This window comes from Melanostigma gelatinosum (genome assembly GCF_949748355.1).
Source record: "Melanostigma gelatinosum genome assembly, chromosome: 6".
Taxonomy (NCBI): domain Eukaryota; kingdom Metazoa; phylum Chordata; class Actinopteri; order Perciformes; family Zoarcidae; genus Melanostigma; species Melanostigma gelatinosum.
This window is the reverse complement of record NC_136639.1, coordinates 26,905,128-26,921,358: the sequence shown is the minus strand read 5'-3', so window position 1 is coordinate 26,921,358 and position 16,231 is coordinate 26,905,128. Positions and strand designations below refer to the sequence as shown.

Genomic DNA, 16,231 nt, shown 5'->3' with positions numbered 1-16,231 from the left:
TTTCTCTTATTTTCTCTCTAATTTGAGTCTTTTAGAGCAGCTTTTCTGATCCAAATGGTTGCTAGGAACAACAACTCATTAGACGTTGCAACCAGGGACATCCCTACCAACATCCTCCCCTCTGTACCAAACCCTCCAGCTCAGACATTTAGCCACACACCAAATCAACAGTGATCTCTTTATTGTTTCGTGTTAACGCAATTCATACAAAAGATCACATTTGAAAATACAAATACTACACGTGCCTGAGGCTCAGATACACTTGAAGTGAGTGAGGGAACATAGAGTTTAAAGTACAAACACAAACCAGTGTAATGTGGGAGAGAGATAAATGAAACACTTTAACACAAGTTAAATACTCAAAGCAAACAGTTGTGGACAGGATGATTACAATAATTCTGTGTTCCAGTCCTCAGACTCTGAACAGTCTCTCTGCAGGAGCTTCTCCCAGTAACGGTCCACCACAGCATTTGGCAGCATCTCCTCGTCGTCCACCAGATGGATGGTCTTGATTCTCATTATACGTCTCAGGATGGCTGCCTCTGCACAAAACACATTCAAAACCATGCTTTTACATGTGAAGTCCCTGAAGAACAGAAAATCTATCGTTCATTTTAAAGGCACAGTGTGTGAGTTTTTAGTGGCATCTAGTGGTTTGGGGCAGGTCACAACCAACTAAACACCCGGGGCCCGTTTCACAGCAGGTTTCGAATAAAATAAAAAGGGTAAAGGCTCTCTCTAATGCCAGCGTCCGTTCTGGGCTGCTGTAGAAACATGGCGGAGAAGGACGACCCGCTCCCTACGTAGGTATAAATGGCCTTTTTCTAAGCTCAGGAAAACATCAACGATTCTTCGTTGCTGATTAAAACAGTAATAAATATGATATTCAACAGCTGCCAATAACCCCCCCCCCCCTAAATGTTCCACACTGTCCCTGTAATGAGGCTGTTTTGAAACAGTGCTGAGAGAATCTCCAGGTACGAGGCGGCCGATTAATTATTGACACAGAAAAAGCCACGCTTCAGTCTTTACTGCTCTGAAGGAAATGTCACAGGCAGGATGCGAGTGGAAGTGGGGCCAGATAGGGGCATGTCATGTAGACGGGAACAACAGACCTGTGGTCAGCCCCTCCGGTGACGACCCGGCCGACCCGTGACGGGTCTGCGGCTCGTCTCCCTCGGCCTCCGTGTGCAGCAGGTAGTGAGACAGAGGTCTGTCGGCGAACATCACCTGAGCAAACAGAGGGAGGAGGTCATCACAAACACCTTTTAACGACGCTGACATGTCCGTTTGTCAGCGATGACTTATTCAAGAGAGTATCATGGTGTCCTGAGGGGGATATGTGAACCCTGAGGGGGCTATCGGGTGTCTTTCAGCAGCACTCTGGTTCATGCAAACATTGAGCAGGCCTCCGTAGAGCCACGCTGTATTTAATTTACTCAAATCTGATGATGGAGGAGGAGGAGGAGGAGTGTGTGCTGGTGCACAGCTCCACGGTGAACACTCAATAATTTACAGCCTAATGCTGAGTCTTGTCCCGTCTCCACAGACCCCGACTGGCAGGCAGGAAACAGCAGCCACATGAACCTTGATCCACGTCGACGGAGTAGGAAGGAAGACGGTCCGACTCTCACGAGTCAACTAAATCATGCTGCATTCACAACTTATGGAAGTGACACAGAAAAGGGCAGCTTTCAATATCGCACATGCAGTGTGTGTTACCGTACTGCTCCAGTTTATGAGTTTTGTGAATTTTGTTTGATTCTTGCTATCTGAAAGTTTTTCGGGTCACTTGGGAGGAAAACTGGTTCTGCTGTCTGAGTCCTGTTAACTTCCTGCTGTTGAAGCCCAACATTTTCTGTTTTTGCTGCTTCAAAATAAAAGCTTTTAATCAACAAAATAATGGGGGACTTTTACTGTGAACATTTTCATCGTAAATTAAATGTGTTTATCTACCTTTGACCACAAAATAAGAGTAATCTCTATCAGATCAGCCGAGCTCCTCAAAGAAAAGACAAGAGTAACCACAGCCTCAGCTTGTAAACACTTTGTAATGACTGGTTATGATAAGTGCTAGATATGACCTACTATTGTAAACATTATTATTGGCCCTTTACTCTCTAATCTTGCAAATATGTATGTATGTTTTGAAGGACAAGGCTGTGTTATTCTCCGTGTTTCTTACTGTAACCATGGAGACCGCCTCTGTCCCTCACAGCTTTGTCTCTCAGCTCATTGGTTCCTACTGAAGACGTAACAAATCACAAATCTATAGTTTCATTTCTGAAATGAAGTTTGGTCATTTCCTAAAACAGCTGCTCACTGTGGTTTCTTAACAACAGTTAGTTAGATAGTGCATGTGTGAGGGACTATTGTTTTTGCAGCGGACTAATCCACATCGAGTGAAAACAAACTACAGTGTGTGTGTGTGTGTGTGTGTGTTCACGGCGATGAAGGAACACGTCAGCAAGGGCAACAGTGTGGCTCATTAATGTGTTTTAGTAGTTTTGGGAGAACAGTGGAGCTGTACGGCCAGTGGAAGACTCAGGGTTAGGGCGGCCCGGTGGTTGGCTGGAGCCTCTGTGTGAAGTATGCATCTCCTCTGCGTGCCAGCGGGGTTTCTGTGGCTGATTGGCGACTTGCTCTGTCTCGTTTGAAAAATCTAATTTTTGTCCTGAGGGCGGTGCTGAACTGAAAGAGTTTCCTGTGGGAACATAAAGGGACTTTCTTTGCTATAATTGTGAGAAAGGCCACAGAAACATTTTGGTTCACCCCTTGGACAAGATGAATATCCACAGCAAATACAGTGGAGGGGATCTTAAGAATACTGTAGTGGTCTCATGGGAACAGATGAAGCACAAGTGTCTGCCTGATGAAGATCCAACAAACAGAGTACTCGTATGTTGTGTGAGTGCAGTGGTGAGATGAAGACAGCCCGGTGTCTAACCTTGTCCCAGGCGTACGTGGAGCTGACGGGGATGTTGTTACCGAGGATGGACTCCAGCCAGCGCTCTGGAGCCCGGTGCGTCTTGCCTTTGCTGTCCTTTATCGAGCCATCTCCCTGCACGTGAGCGAGGTGCCGGAGACCCTGCGGGCGCAAAAGAAGAAGAACACGCTGTTTTCTGGAAGGAGGACAGCGACGCCGGCAAAAACATTGCTTGCCGCTGTTGCCGTAACACACATATGCTGTAGCCATGTTGGGTGACCAACACAAATCATGCAACAATCAAATGTCAAAATCATTTTTAATGGACTTTGGTTAACGTTCCAAAAGTAACAGATGTTGTTGATATGTATGTTAAAGGTGTTATATTCAAAAGTCAGAGCATTGATATAGCAGCAAACAACCCTTTTCTATGTAAAGATATAACCTGAGCAGAGAAGGAAGTCACTCTCCCTCTGTGTGTGTTGTAATCAGAGCGTCTCTGTGCTTTGTTGTCGTAGCCGGTCCGGCCGCGTGTGCATGTGAGCGTGCACCACTGGTTAGCTCACGGCCGCCGCTCTGCACCGCCACCGTCATGGAAGCATAATGCCCACCCCGCGGTTCTCCCTCTCTGGTAAACACCGTTAGCGCTGTCAGCACCGTTTAGCTGTTGTTTGCGCTGTTAGCACCGTTAGCTTCCAGTTACTCCGTTGGGAGCCGTATGGAGGCAATCCCTCAATCACAGATATGCTCTGAGTTTCAAACTGAACACCCTTAGGCATGAGGAAAATGTAACTTTTTCTGTAATTAGGAAAGACATTCTCTTAAATTAGTTCAGGTGTGTTTGGAGACAACTCTAAAGAGAACAAGCTGTAACACGTGGGGTTCAATGAGAAGAGCTTTGCCTCACCTTCAGCAGCAGCTGGACAGCACCTCCAGACGGCATGACTCCCCTCTGTATGAGCTCAAAGAGCTGCGGGCTGTTGTCCTCAGCTTGCGTCTGTATCAGCGCATTGTTTCCTTTCATCTGAAAGGTGACGCGGGGTGAAGTATTTCCTGCTTGTGTGGCGCTGCTCTGGCAGCCACTGGCTTTCTGTTTCGGCACATCGGTGTGTGTGGCATCCTTCTTCAGCAGAGGAGCAGGAGGCCTGGATGCCGAGCGGCCCCTGGCACCGCTTGGAGCCGTCGATCTTACCGCACTGGTCCGTGTAACTGGCCTGTGGCGTTCCCGACCGTTTTGATCACAGCTGTGAGCTTCCCCAGCTGTAGAAGTGGCTGGCCACCTCACTACACTGCTGCCTTCGTGGTTGGGAGGCTGCGTGGAAAGTCTGGCCTTTGCGGTGACGTACACGTCCTCCAAATGCATCTGCACCTGCAGGAGCTCCACCACGGTCCTCTGACGCGAGGCGAGGGACACGAGGTGACTTTTCAAGAGGCGTTGCAGAAGGCAGCTGGGCACACTCCTGCACAGAGAAACAAACAGCGCTGATGTTAGGTGTTGTTCTGGCACAGTGGTGAAGTCTTCTCAGGCCTTTATTGTCCCACCAGAGGACAATGAAGGCAGCTTAGGAAACACAATGAAAAATGTTTTTTTTAAGACAAGGATCTTAAGATTTCTTTATCAGTCCAATTTTAATATTATCACCATTTGCAATGATCTGGTAATGAATTACAATGAATTTACAAATTCATAATTTATTTTATTTGTCTAATTAATAAATCCCCATATTAACACCATTACGTAAACCACTTTTTAGAAGTAGAAGTGAGTGTGAGCCATAACTGTGGACTTGTTTGAGTTCTGTCTGAACACTGAGCGCTCAAACTGTCACTCTGCTGTGAAGCTGCGTCAGCATATATCCTCAGATATCAGTTATGTCTTTTAAGAGGGACATTTTAAACACAATCAATAGGAATGTCCAAAAGTAAGATGAATTGCAATTGCTAAATTATGATTGAGTCTTAAAATCATAAAGAAACTCTGTTGTAATGTGTTTGATCCTAGTGCAGCTAACTCTTTCTTCTTTTAGTGTTTTAACACGCTTTTCGAGAACGTTCCTTAAAGGAGAACGGGCTGTAATGTGATCGCTCCGGCATCTCCTCACTGTCAATGAACGTCCACTATAATGTCTGACAGCATTATGGAAAGGACACGAGATCATGGGTAGTTAGGGTCAAGGTTGAAAAACAAACTGTGGCGTTATTAAAAGGTGCTTTTTGATACTTTGTTTTGTTTTAGGGTTCAATTGCTGAGGCCTTTCTTTGGGCACGCTGTCCAAACATTTTATATTTCCAATTTTTGCACTTTAATAATAATAAAAAAGGGCAGCTTGGGGTCTGACAGCATCATCACTGGGCACTTTGAGAAAACATTATTGCAAACATATAAGCGATATGAATTCTAAATATTTAACGTGGCCATACTAGTGTGCACTACGAGTAGTGAACTTTCACTTCTATCATTTTGCCAGGTCGTGACGCACCATCTTTTGCTGACGGCTCACAAAGCTTCACCTCGAGTCAACGATGAACTGACCTGCATCTTTGGGCCAGAGAATCCTTCTCCAGCTGCTGTTTGGTGAGCGCCTCGGTCAGCACTTTCTGGATCTGTGCGAGAGCGGCATGATATCGGCCTGAAAAACAGGAACAACAAATCCAGCATCTGTCCTGTGCTCTGCTTGAAACCAAGCTGACAATGAATTGACACGTCATCTCATTTGCATTAGCAGTACCAGCTGGATATGCTCTGATCCTTTTGGCTAATTACGGTGCCCACTTCTCTTTGTGTGCCCTTCAAACATTAATATGTACATGGTGATCATCGCGGCTGTCGGTGCAGCTGCTCTACCTGCATCCTCCGGACCGGTCAGAGGCCACGCGGATATTTCTGTTTGTTTCCTCCCCACCTCCTCCAAGACCACCGTCAAGGTCTGTGAATGACGCTGCAAGAGAAGGACGGCATCACGTGATTGAACCTGTGCCGTAAATGGTTGAGTCTTGAGACTCGAGTCGAAAGGCCTTTCGGAGTGCAAAGAGCTCTCACATCGTCGGCGGTGGAGTCGTTCCTCCCCGGCTGAATGTCACCGGGCTCCCTGGCACTGTGTCCGTCGCCCGAGTGTCTGGATGCCACGTTCGCCGTGTCACTGCGGCTGAGCCAGTGAGCCTCTGGAGACACGTCACCTGAAAGAGTCCCGCACTCATGACCTGAAATCAGCACTCTAAGAAACTTCTGAGTCCTCAGGTTTCCTATGCTTAGAATAAACGACTGATCTAACGCAAGTTACACCTAGATTTATGCCACAAGTTGTAGCAGTGAATGTCAACTTGTTGCCAAAAGTCCTATTCTGTAGTTAGGTTGTCCGACTTTAATGTGTCGAGTAGGAACGTTCCTAATATTTCCCTGATGTTTAAACGGGAGTTACTAAAGTAAGAAACAAATAACCAACAACCACATTATAAATGCTGAAATTGAAATCAATTTGACCCCAGTGTCTGCTCTGGTCGACCGGTTAGGAATGCGTAAATAAATATAAATATATTAAAATATGAAAATATTTTTTGTTTCATTCGTTTCCTTTTGTTTGCTTCATTATTTTCGTTTTCTTTGTCTTGTTTGATACTCTAAACACAGTCTTTCAGTGGAGTACAACCTAAAGGTGCAAAATTCATTTGCTCAGCTGCCGCTTGCTACGTATCATGTCCCGTGAGTCAAAATGAAAGGCTCGGATCACATCTGTATGGAACGTGTGAGGTAGGTCACCTGGTGGTCTGTGCCGTGCAGGTGCCTCACATGGAACAGAAGACACTGAGAGAGAGAGCAGCTCTTTGATGTCCTCCTCCTCCGCCATGTCCAGTGCACTGAGGCCGGCCCCGTTCCTGTCGCTGGGGTTTGACCCGTACTGGAGGAGGAGCTTCACTACCTGCACAACACACACGCCAAGTCACAACACCATGTCAGAGAAGTGGAACCTCTAATATATATATATATATATATATATATACACATTATATATAATTTAAAAAAGGCTCTATGAAGTCCATGGTTTCCGGTGTAAATGCTCCTGTGTTCACTGGAGCCATCCAACAATGGTAGCTCTTTCTTTACGAATACCAGGAAGTGATTAATGTCATTAAGTGTTCTCGCTCAAAACCGCAGCTGATGTCACAGCTGGCAATCTAAAGTCAAAAAAAGTCCTCTTGCCCATTCCAACTCATGCTGAATAAATCACTGCTGTTTCTGATTCATGCCACACACACTGCAGTGGAAAGTACATACCGAAAACAAAACTGGCCAATCAGAGCAGATACCATCCTCACTCAATATAACATGTGCATTCACAGCGCATTGACATGTAATATAACACATTCTTCACTATGATGACTGACCATAGAGAGCAGACTATATCAATGGTGGTATTGGGCCTGGGGACGATGCTAACGACTAATTACCCTGAAGTTTAAACGGGAGTTTAAACTTATCCTGGTCGACTAGTCTAAAAACAAGAAAACACTCAGAAAAAGAAAAAAGAAAAGACCTTTCGTCCAAAGAAGCATCGGAAATATTAATATAAACACTAATATCAATACCATTCCTCTCATAGGAGAAATCATTACGATGCATGCACACACACACACACACACACACACACACAATTGTGCTTAGGGTTCAGAGCTAGAAGTCTAAACATTACTCACACACACAGACTTTCATGTTGGACTGACAGGAAGTGAAATTAAATGTTTGAGAAGCAAAAGGAATGTGCAGCATCAGACTTTAGCTCTGTACCGTTTCTTCTCTTCTTGCTTCTGAAAACAGTCAATCACTGTGTAGCCCCGCTCTAAAGCATCCCCTGCTTCATGGTCTGTGTGACTCTAAATGGACCATAATGTACGAAATGAACATCATGCTGTATTGAAGAAGACTTGAAACTAGAGATTGAGACATAAACTCATGTTCACAATGTTTACTGAGGTAATAAATCAAGAGAGAAGTAGAGTCATTTTCTCATAGACTTCAGTACAATCAGGCTTCTTTTTGGGTCCAGAGGAGTCGCCCCCTGATGGTCAGCAGAGAGAATGCAAGTTTTAAGAAACTTTCACATCGGCTTCACTCTGCAGAACCGGAGGTTGCCACCTGGGTGTAATATTTGATGAACCGCCAGCGAGGACTGTGGCCTAAGAAGAGTCATGGTTTGGCATCGCTTCTACTTTTTTTGGGATGGACATAGTTGCATGCTTAGTAAGCATGCAAATATGTCCATCCCAAAAAAAGAGAACGAGAAAAGAGGCAGAGATAAGGATAAGGAAAGGAAATAGACACTTATTTTTGTCGTTGTAAAACCCCAGGGGTGACTATTTAAGGAAGACAAGAGAAAACACTGAGTTACCAAAGCTTGGCAAGTCTGAAAGCGATGCCAGGACTTTGGCTCTCTGTGGGCAGGTGGGAAGTGTTGCTGAAAACTACCCTCTACATCTTAAAAGTTTAATTCAGAGTTTCTCCGTCACCTGATAGTATCCAGCGTAAACGGCGTCATGCAGAGGCGTGACGCCATCGAAGCTTCTGACGTGAACGTTAGCTCCGGCCTTCAGCAGCTCCTCGACCACCGCCTCGGTGCCGAAAGCGGAAGACTCGTGGAGAGCCGTCCAGCCTGCCAATTAAAAGTCACCAATTACCGATGAGAGTGGCTTTTGTGTTTGACTGTTAATCGTTGTTTCATGAGTAACGGACATGTCGGAGCATCGAAGTGTGTGAGCTGTGACGGACCTGCGTTATCCTCCGCGTTGATGCTGATCCCGGCTTGGATGAGGGCTTGGACTTGCACCAGGTCTCCTCTCTTGCACGCTTTGTGCAGAAGAGTCTCTCCCTTTCCATTCCTCTTGTTGAGTTGTATCTTGTTGGGGAGTTTCACACATTGCCAGACCTTTGCTGCAGATGCAAAAAAACAACAATCAAGATTTGTGAAATAAATTTAAAGTATAGACATGACAAATCAGAGGGAGAGGTCCTTTCAATTACAGTGGTCATACTTTATACATGCGAATGTGATTTTTTTTCTTCTTCTTCTTAATATTACTACCAGATGCCAAAATATTCCATTTTTACAATAAACTATTTCACATCACTAAACGTCCTCGTTATTTCACAAAATCAACATATCTCATGACAACAAACTTCTCGTTATAACCAAAGTCGGTGTGTTATTATAACAACAAACTTCCATATGGTGCTGAATATTAAGGTATCGAGTAATAATGAGAAATATGTCATAATAACATGGAAATACATTTTCGCTTGAGGAAGACTAAAATTACAGTTCTCGTCATAAAAAGAAACTGCCGAGATCGTCCTATTGGCAGCGACACGCTGCTGTTAACGGACGTTTCAGTAGTTTCTAACTCACAATTACCTGATTGAGATGTAGGATCAGCACGGCCGGCTGCAGACTGGGCACAGCTGGGTATCCCTGACTCAGGCGGGTTGAGTCGATTGATCTCCGTCCCCGCTTCCTTTTCCTGCTCTTTGTTGCCAAACTGTGAATCTAAATCATCGATTTCCATGTCCTCGGGCACCTCCCTGCTCTGCAAGTTTATGTGATCGCACAACAAGCTCACGGAGTCGTCGTCCGAGCTCGATGCGTCTCCGTTCCTCCCGTGCTCCTGATTACAGCTGTCAGTCATCTCCGGAATGTCTACGGACGACAAACAGACACACACACACACACACACATACAGGGGTGACAGTCACATTGCCATTTTAATGCCATTTTGAGCAACTGCACCGACATAATAGAGATGCCCCGTTATTATCAACATATGTGGATCATTTCATTCTGTAATATTGTATTGATGCTCATGATTATCTTTGATATTTGCTGATAACCAGACCTCATAGCGTGGCTAACACAGGCCTTTCAGCACTGCTCACTGCCTTATGTTCTCTGTTTTCACAACCTTCATTTGCTGCTCAATATCTTGTCTCCAGTGGAAGTAGCTTGTTTATATTGTTGTATGATAATGGGGGTGAAGTGAATGAAGACTCCTCTGAATCCATAATAGTGTGTTCAGCTGTTGGACAGCCACTAGAGGGGGTGGAAGTGACATTGCTGAGGCCACGGTCAGTTTCTGATTTAGATTTAGAATTGCGGTTGTCTTGAAAAGTGGTGCATCTTTTTGACTCTGCAAAAAAAAAATATATAAAACTCACTATTAGTTTGTAAACTGATTACATATAAACTGTCCATGGTCTAATGTATTTACCTGAACAGAATGTATGCATTATGTTGTCACCAGCTGCAGCTAGAATATACCATCAGATCAGACCCACCTGGTGGTTAAAAAACGAATTGGTGTTGCACTTCTTCTTTCACCTCCAGACCTTCAAAACAAGAGACTTGTTCTGTGATATACAGTACAGGAATTATAGTGAAATAGCAAAGCTAAAAGGATTCCCTGAAGGACTTTCATGTTAAAGCTTTGAATGTGATCTCATTTCTGTGTGCATTGCTCCCAGATGAGCATGTTTAAATCACCACACTAACCGCTGGTTCAATGCTGCTTTAATAACACGTTTACAAAAAATATTGTAATTTTTTTACAGTATTTTTAAAGTATTTTATTATTATGCATTATTCATAGTAATTGAATAATGTAGGTATGTGGCAATATCCGCGTTTGCTGGCGGGCATTTTCTTCGACGCTCTCTGCAGGCCGGGTCACTACGTGCACAACGGATCTCTGCAGAAATGCGGTGTTTTCATTGGTTCGCATGGGGTATTTCACCGGAAATCTCTGCTATGATATAGAGGGAATGCCCAGAGTCAGTCTCATTTTCGATTTTTTTTCCGTATGTGTAGTTCTCGCGTCGAACGGGGAAGTTGAAAGTTTTGCTTCGAAAACAACCCCACATAGACCCAGACTGAGCAATCAGAGAACAATATAATGTAAATGGAGATGTTTAACCATATCTTATCTGTAAACTGACGAAGTTTCGTCAAGATCTGACGATCAGAAACATGTTAAATAAGCTCCGGTTGAGTCATTGTGTATGTAGGCCGTCGCACTGAAATCCATCATGGCGGCTCCAATAATGCCCGATTAAACTATTCCCCATGCTTTTAAAAGTTGAAATAGCACCTCCTGGCTCTTCCAAAAGCATCCTAAGATACAATTTAAGTGCATTGTGTGGAGGTATCAGCTATGACGTTTCCGACGATTACAGATCATTCTTTGTCAAGATTAGTAATTTGCGATCACACTTTTCTTAAGAAACTAATGGAAAACAATAGAGAGGAAAATACGTTTTGTTTTAAAGTAAAATTGCTCAAATTTCTTTATTTTCCAATGGATTTTAACAATCTTAGTCTCATTTTGTTGTTGTTTTCAAGCTTAATCCAGTCAGGTAGATTTTAAAGGTTTTTGAATAGTTTGAATTTTTTTGTCACATACCTAAATAATGTAATATACAATTTAACATTCATTTATTGATTACAAAGTCCTTGTAAATACAATTTAGTTTTCTTTTTTCCTTGAGTGCTAGTTTTATATATTTGTTCTATTTTATTGTTTTATTGAATATATTCTTTTATAATTTCAACATTTGAATATATCCGTACATGAGGTACAGTCCAATGTCTTCCATTTCAGCAAACCTGCCGCTCATAATAAAGCTACACAGGCTGCTGTGAGCCTAAATTAAAACTAGTAAAGCCATTCAGATGTCTTACAGCGGAATAGCTCTGCCTCAAGGAAACATTACGTGCATTATAGGCTTTGTTTGTATAGTTTCCCATTATATTTTGTGCAGCATCACATAGTGGTATCTTGTGATAAAACCTTTGAGGCGGCATTTTCTCCTAAGGTCACAAAGTGTTTGGCAGTAACTAACGATACCGTGTGCTGCTTTGGTCTACCCTAACCACCATGACAGTAACTTCTTGTAACGTTAGCCTAGCTTTAGCTGGATGTTACTAATGCTATTTTCTTCATGCTAGTAAGCTAACTTTACCTTAATGATGAAGAACAACAACAGAGAAACTCGGGCTTTAACATTACTACCGTTATAACAAGTATTGTTTTAGGTCTGTTATTACCTGTCTAAATAAGGCTGGGTATCGATATCCTTCTTCTCTGTGAGGTTCCTCTTCTTCAGAGGACAGACGTCAAAGTGAGAGAGGGGAGGTGGTGTAGCAATGATGGCACTGCTGTGGCGCGAAAACACAGCACAAAGTGCTGCGCATGCGCTGATGCTGTGTCTCTTTGGGTGTACGTCCTTTCCCAAAGGCTTTCTGAATGTCATATACATTACAGCAGTGTTTCTCAACTGGTGGGTCGCAGACCCGTTTTCAGTGGGTCGCGGGCCTTTGCCTGACAAAAAAAAATGAAAAAAAGGGAAAAAAAATAATAATAAGTTGTGATTTTATTTTGAAGGGCATTTTTTTTATGCAGCGGAATTATTCCAGCATTTACGGCACTTGTTCAGTGGTGCAGGAAAAACACCGACCAATGCGTTGTGAATCACATCACGCGATGAAGCTCCGCCAATCAAATATGATGAATAGTGTTCTGACTAGTTTCCTGACTTGAGTGAGATGTACACACACCGTGACACACAGGGGAGAGACGAGGATACAGAGAGCAGAGCAGGACTATTGAGGTGTGGGTTGTGAAAGTCAAATCATAGCACGATCTCCAAAAGAGAGAAATGCCCAGAGAGACCAGAGTCATTAGACTCTGACTGGACAGACGCATAGCGGTGAATTCTTCCAACACTAATTTCTCTTTTTGGAAGATGAGAAAAATATAATATTGTGGATGTTTCACTTCACCCTGAATGGACTGAGTTTAAAGCTGCAGCGTAATTTAGTGAAAATATTTTTTCTAAATTTTATTTCATTGCGTAATTCATTTTTTAATCCAGCTGTTATTTTACTTGAAATGAGAAGAACACGTATTCATGTATTTCTAATCCATCCAGTTAAATTTGAAAAATGAGAATAATATTTGTTAAAATATAATTGATGTGTACTTTCTTCCCGCAGCCAGACCAGTTGAGAACCACTGCATTACAGTGAACGGATGAACTTCAGATCATAATGTCAAGACAACACATTACGCACTTATGTTAGTTAAAAAAAAGTTAGTCAAGAAAGAAGTAGCTAAGTATTCACATCCTTTACTCAAGTAAAAGTAAAAGAAGCCATGTATACAATGTTAAGAAGGCCTACAGAAGTATTGGCAGTAAAGTGTACTCAATGTAAGGTATCACCAAGTAAAATGGCCCCTAGTTGTGTGATCATATTATCTATTAACTATTCTCGCTGGTCAAAGTGGAGCTACATCACTAAACGACTTTACTGTCATCTATAACCTTGTATTATATTGTTTTGTAGGCTTCATAAAATCTGAAACGAACGTGGTGGAGAAAAAAGTTTCAATATAGGCCGAGCTCTAAAGTAGGCAGACATAGGCCTGAACAGATTTTGGTTGACAATCATTAAAATGCATGTAATACATTCTAGACCTGAAGACCGTTATAGCAAACATTTACATTACACAATAAAGCCACATATTATTTATTGGCTATTTAATGTCTTATTTCCATTGTGATCCCCTGATGGTGCAAATACAATATCCATCCAGTAAAATAACCAACATAAAACTTTGTGCAAGGTCCCTATTGTTGAGAAACTATTCCCATGCCATTTCTTCATAGTCTGCTTCGACCAGTTCTAAAGATACTGGAAGCAAATCCATTCCATACTGCAGCTGTGCTGTGGTGGAGAAGAAGTATTTCAACATTTTGGTCAAATAACCTGTTGAGTAAATGCACTTATTGACTTTATTGCACACAAGAAACCAGGCTAGATGGCAGAAATCAGATAAATCAATGAGTGGACCCTATTACAGTTTTTCTCAATTGCTAAAACACTAAAACCCATTGGCTGAACAAAGTTCTCAGTTGCCTGAACTCATTTAGCTAATTGTGCAGTCTGTTGTCAATACCTTAAACTGTGTCACATGGTAAAACACAATTTGCAGATCTCACTTAGACTTTTCAGCAAAACTCTAAACACATTCTCAGTCTCAAAACACATTCTGCACTCTAATGCACATGTCATCCATACTGGTAAACACAAGTGGCAACAATCAAATAGAAATAGAGAACACATGTCATTGATTAAACACAATCACTCAAAATGGATTTCACTTGTATCAAATGATGTGACACAACCAATATTAGCCAGTTTAGAGAGCAAACAGGTAGTTGAAGGTGATGTCGACGAAGTGCTCTGGTCTGACCCAGCCCAAAGACAAGAGGAAGCACATTGATGATATGTTGACTCCTTTGATTTTTGTCCCTTTGACTGTAGTAGGCCTACAGTGCATTGTAGGCTGTATAATGTACAATAAACAAATTGTATGGCCTTGAACATCGTGCTTTCTATTTGTTACAGTAACAGTACTGACTGCTCAATAGATGTTGACTGGTTGCAGGTTCATATCAACAAAGAACAAGAATTACAGTATCACAGAGACAACGGACACGTTTGTGAGATGCAGGGTACAGTACTGTAAAAATAGGGGTACAAGGAGGAGGAAGAACAAAAGAAATTTCAAAGAGCAAAGCACAGTAGTCATTTCTGATCAATTTTGAGCTACTGTAATAGAACATGTTTTCGTTCATGTGAAATTTGTTTTGAGATTAAAAATCTACTTCTCCCTGAGAACTATATGTTTTGAACAATGTGCTTTCTGTTTATTGGTGTATTGTTTACTGACTGCTTGATGGTGTATATTATTTTGATCACTTTGTTTATGATTTGAGAGCAGTGTTTGATTTTGAGCACAGGTAAAACTGTTTTGAGGCGAAAGTTTCATTTTGCAAGAGGATTCAGAGGTTTTGTAAATAGTGCTTGAAGATGAGGTTTTGTGTTTACAGTTTTGAGAGAATGGGTGACCGTTTCAAGAAATGTGTCTTAGCAATCGAGAAAAACTGTATTGATGCTCTCATGATGTTTGTAGATCAAACTGCTTATCAGAGGGAATCATTTGTGGCCTGATGGGGGCACCAGAGTAGAGGTACAATCTTAGGAATCGGCCTCTTGGAAATGTCAGTATCCACAGCAAATCTAATCCTCATCCCATTAATCATGTCACTATAAAAGCGGTTAAGATGGTGTCTTAACTGTGGACCATATGGACAGACAGACAGACAGACCATCCTTAGGCTCCACTGCTGGCAATGCAACAAGCAAAGAAATAGAATATAACAGCAGGAACTTCACTCGGGAAAATGTAAGCCAAAATTGAGCAATAGGCTGTGTATTTGTTTATTTTTTTACAGGGATATTTAACATAATTAATAAATAAAAGTATTTTTGTTATTTTGGACCATCCAATGTGGTGGGTTACAGTTATATCCCGTCATGTGTACAGACTTTGAAAATGGCAGGGTCAACTTTGTTTGTTGGATCAGCTACTGAACAATATATTCAGCCTTGAACCTGAATCGCTCAGATTTTGTTACGCCGTGAACGAACAAAACCGAATGACCACGACTGTATGGAAAATGTTGGGGAGAATCCCATTTAAATGTCAATGTGTACTTTGAAAAGCTCATTTCTTTGGACCTTTGTAGGAAAAATGTGCATGGTTGTGAAAATAATGTAGGGTCTAACCAACAATGTGTAGTCCAATCTGAAGAATACAGTGATAACATGATGGCCAACTTTAAAATGTCAAATAGGACCCTAATACCAGTAGGCCTTTGATGAATATGATTTCCATCCCAGACAACATGCTTTGCATTCATGAGAAGAATGTCTTGAACACCCTCACACCTCCTGTTCCTTTATCATCCATACCTCTGTTCCATATCCATACTATTCCTCAATTTGTATTAACAAATGTGTAACCTATACACAATTTTGTAAAGTTTGATGTAGGCTAACGTGAAAAGTGTAAAAGACTACTGAGTAACACAACTGCGACTTTACGTGACAAAACCGAAATAGAATAAGTAAACAAATGAAAATAAAAAAACCGTAAATGAATGTTAAACTACTAATCTATAAAGCATCAATACATTTCAGGAACTAGCCCACTCCCTCAAACGCTATAGGCTCTCCGCGCAACCTTCAGAGTGTGAGTGGTGGCGAGATTAGGCGTCCTCTCTGTAGCCATGCCCCAATTGCTGCTGTCGCCTAGGAAACGGGGCGTGGATTACCGCGCTCGCGGAGCAGGTGACGGACGTGATTGGCTGAAGTGTCGGATGATGTCGTAGCGTGCCATCGCTCCATCGGCGGAGGA

The 16,231-nt window shown here is 42.4% G+C and overlaps 1 protein-coding gene across 4 annotated transcripts; it reads right to left on the bottom strand.

Moving 5' to 3' along the window:
* Positions 1-251: 251 nt before the first annotated feature.
* On the bottom strand, positions 252-12,114 carry LOC306779143 (uncharacterized protein). 4 transcript variants are annotated; one of them, XM_079270936.1, is made up of 13 exons: positions 12,013-12,114; positions 10,181-10,298; positions 9,331-9,612; positions 8,688-8,849; positions 8,429-8,571; positions 6,684-6,843; positions 5,967-6,103; positions 5,772-5,865; positions 5,460-5,556; positions 3,834-4,386; positions 2,948-3,088; positions 1,116-1,230; positions 252-542 (listed from the first exon to the last, which is right to left on the bottom strand). In XM_079270936.1, the coding sequence occupies exons 2-13, from the start codon at positions 10,197-10,199 to the stop codon at positions 388-390; spliced, it is 2,058 nt and encodes a 685-aa protein (XP_079127062.1). In that variant the 5' UTR covers positions 10,200-10,298; positions 12,013-12,114; the 3' UTR covers positions 252-387. The 4 variants fall into 4 exon arrangements, with proteins under 4 accessions (XP_079127062.1, XP_079127063.1, XP_079127065.1 ...); XM_079270937.1 differs by having other exon boundaries at positions 10,248-10,298; XM_079270939.1 differs by lacking the exon at positions 10,181-10,298 and having other exon boundaries at positions 12,013-12,069.
* Positions 12,115-16,231: the final 4,117 nt, after the last annotated feature.

Excerpts from the sequence above, each read along its gene's own strand:
- LOC306779143 (XM_079270936.1), bottom strand. Across the intron at positions 6,844-8,428 it reads TTTACGCTGGATACTATCAG|GTAGTGAAGCTCCTCCTCCA; the intron begins GTGACGGAGAAA and ends TGTGTTGTGCAG. Across the intron at positions 6,104-6,683 it reads TGCACGGCACAGACCACCAG|GTGACGTGTCTCCAGAGGCT; the intron begins GTGACCTACCTC and ends GGACTCTTTCAG.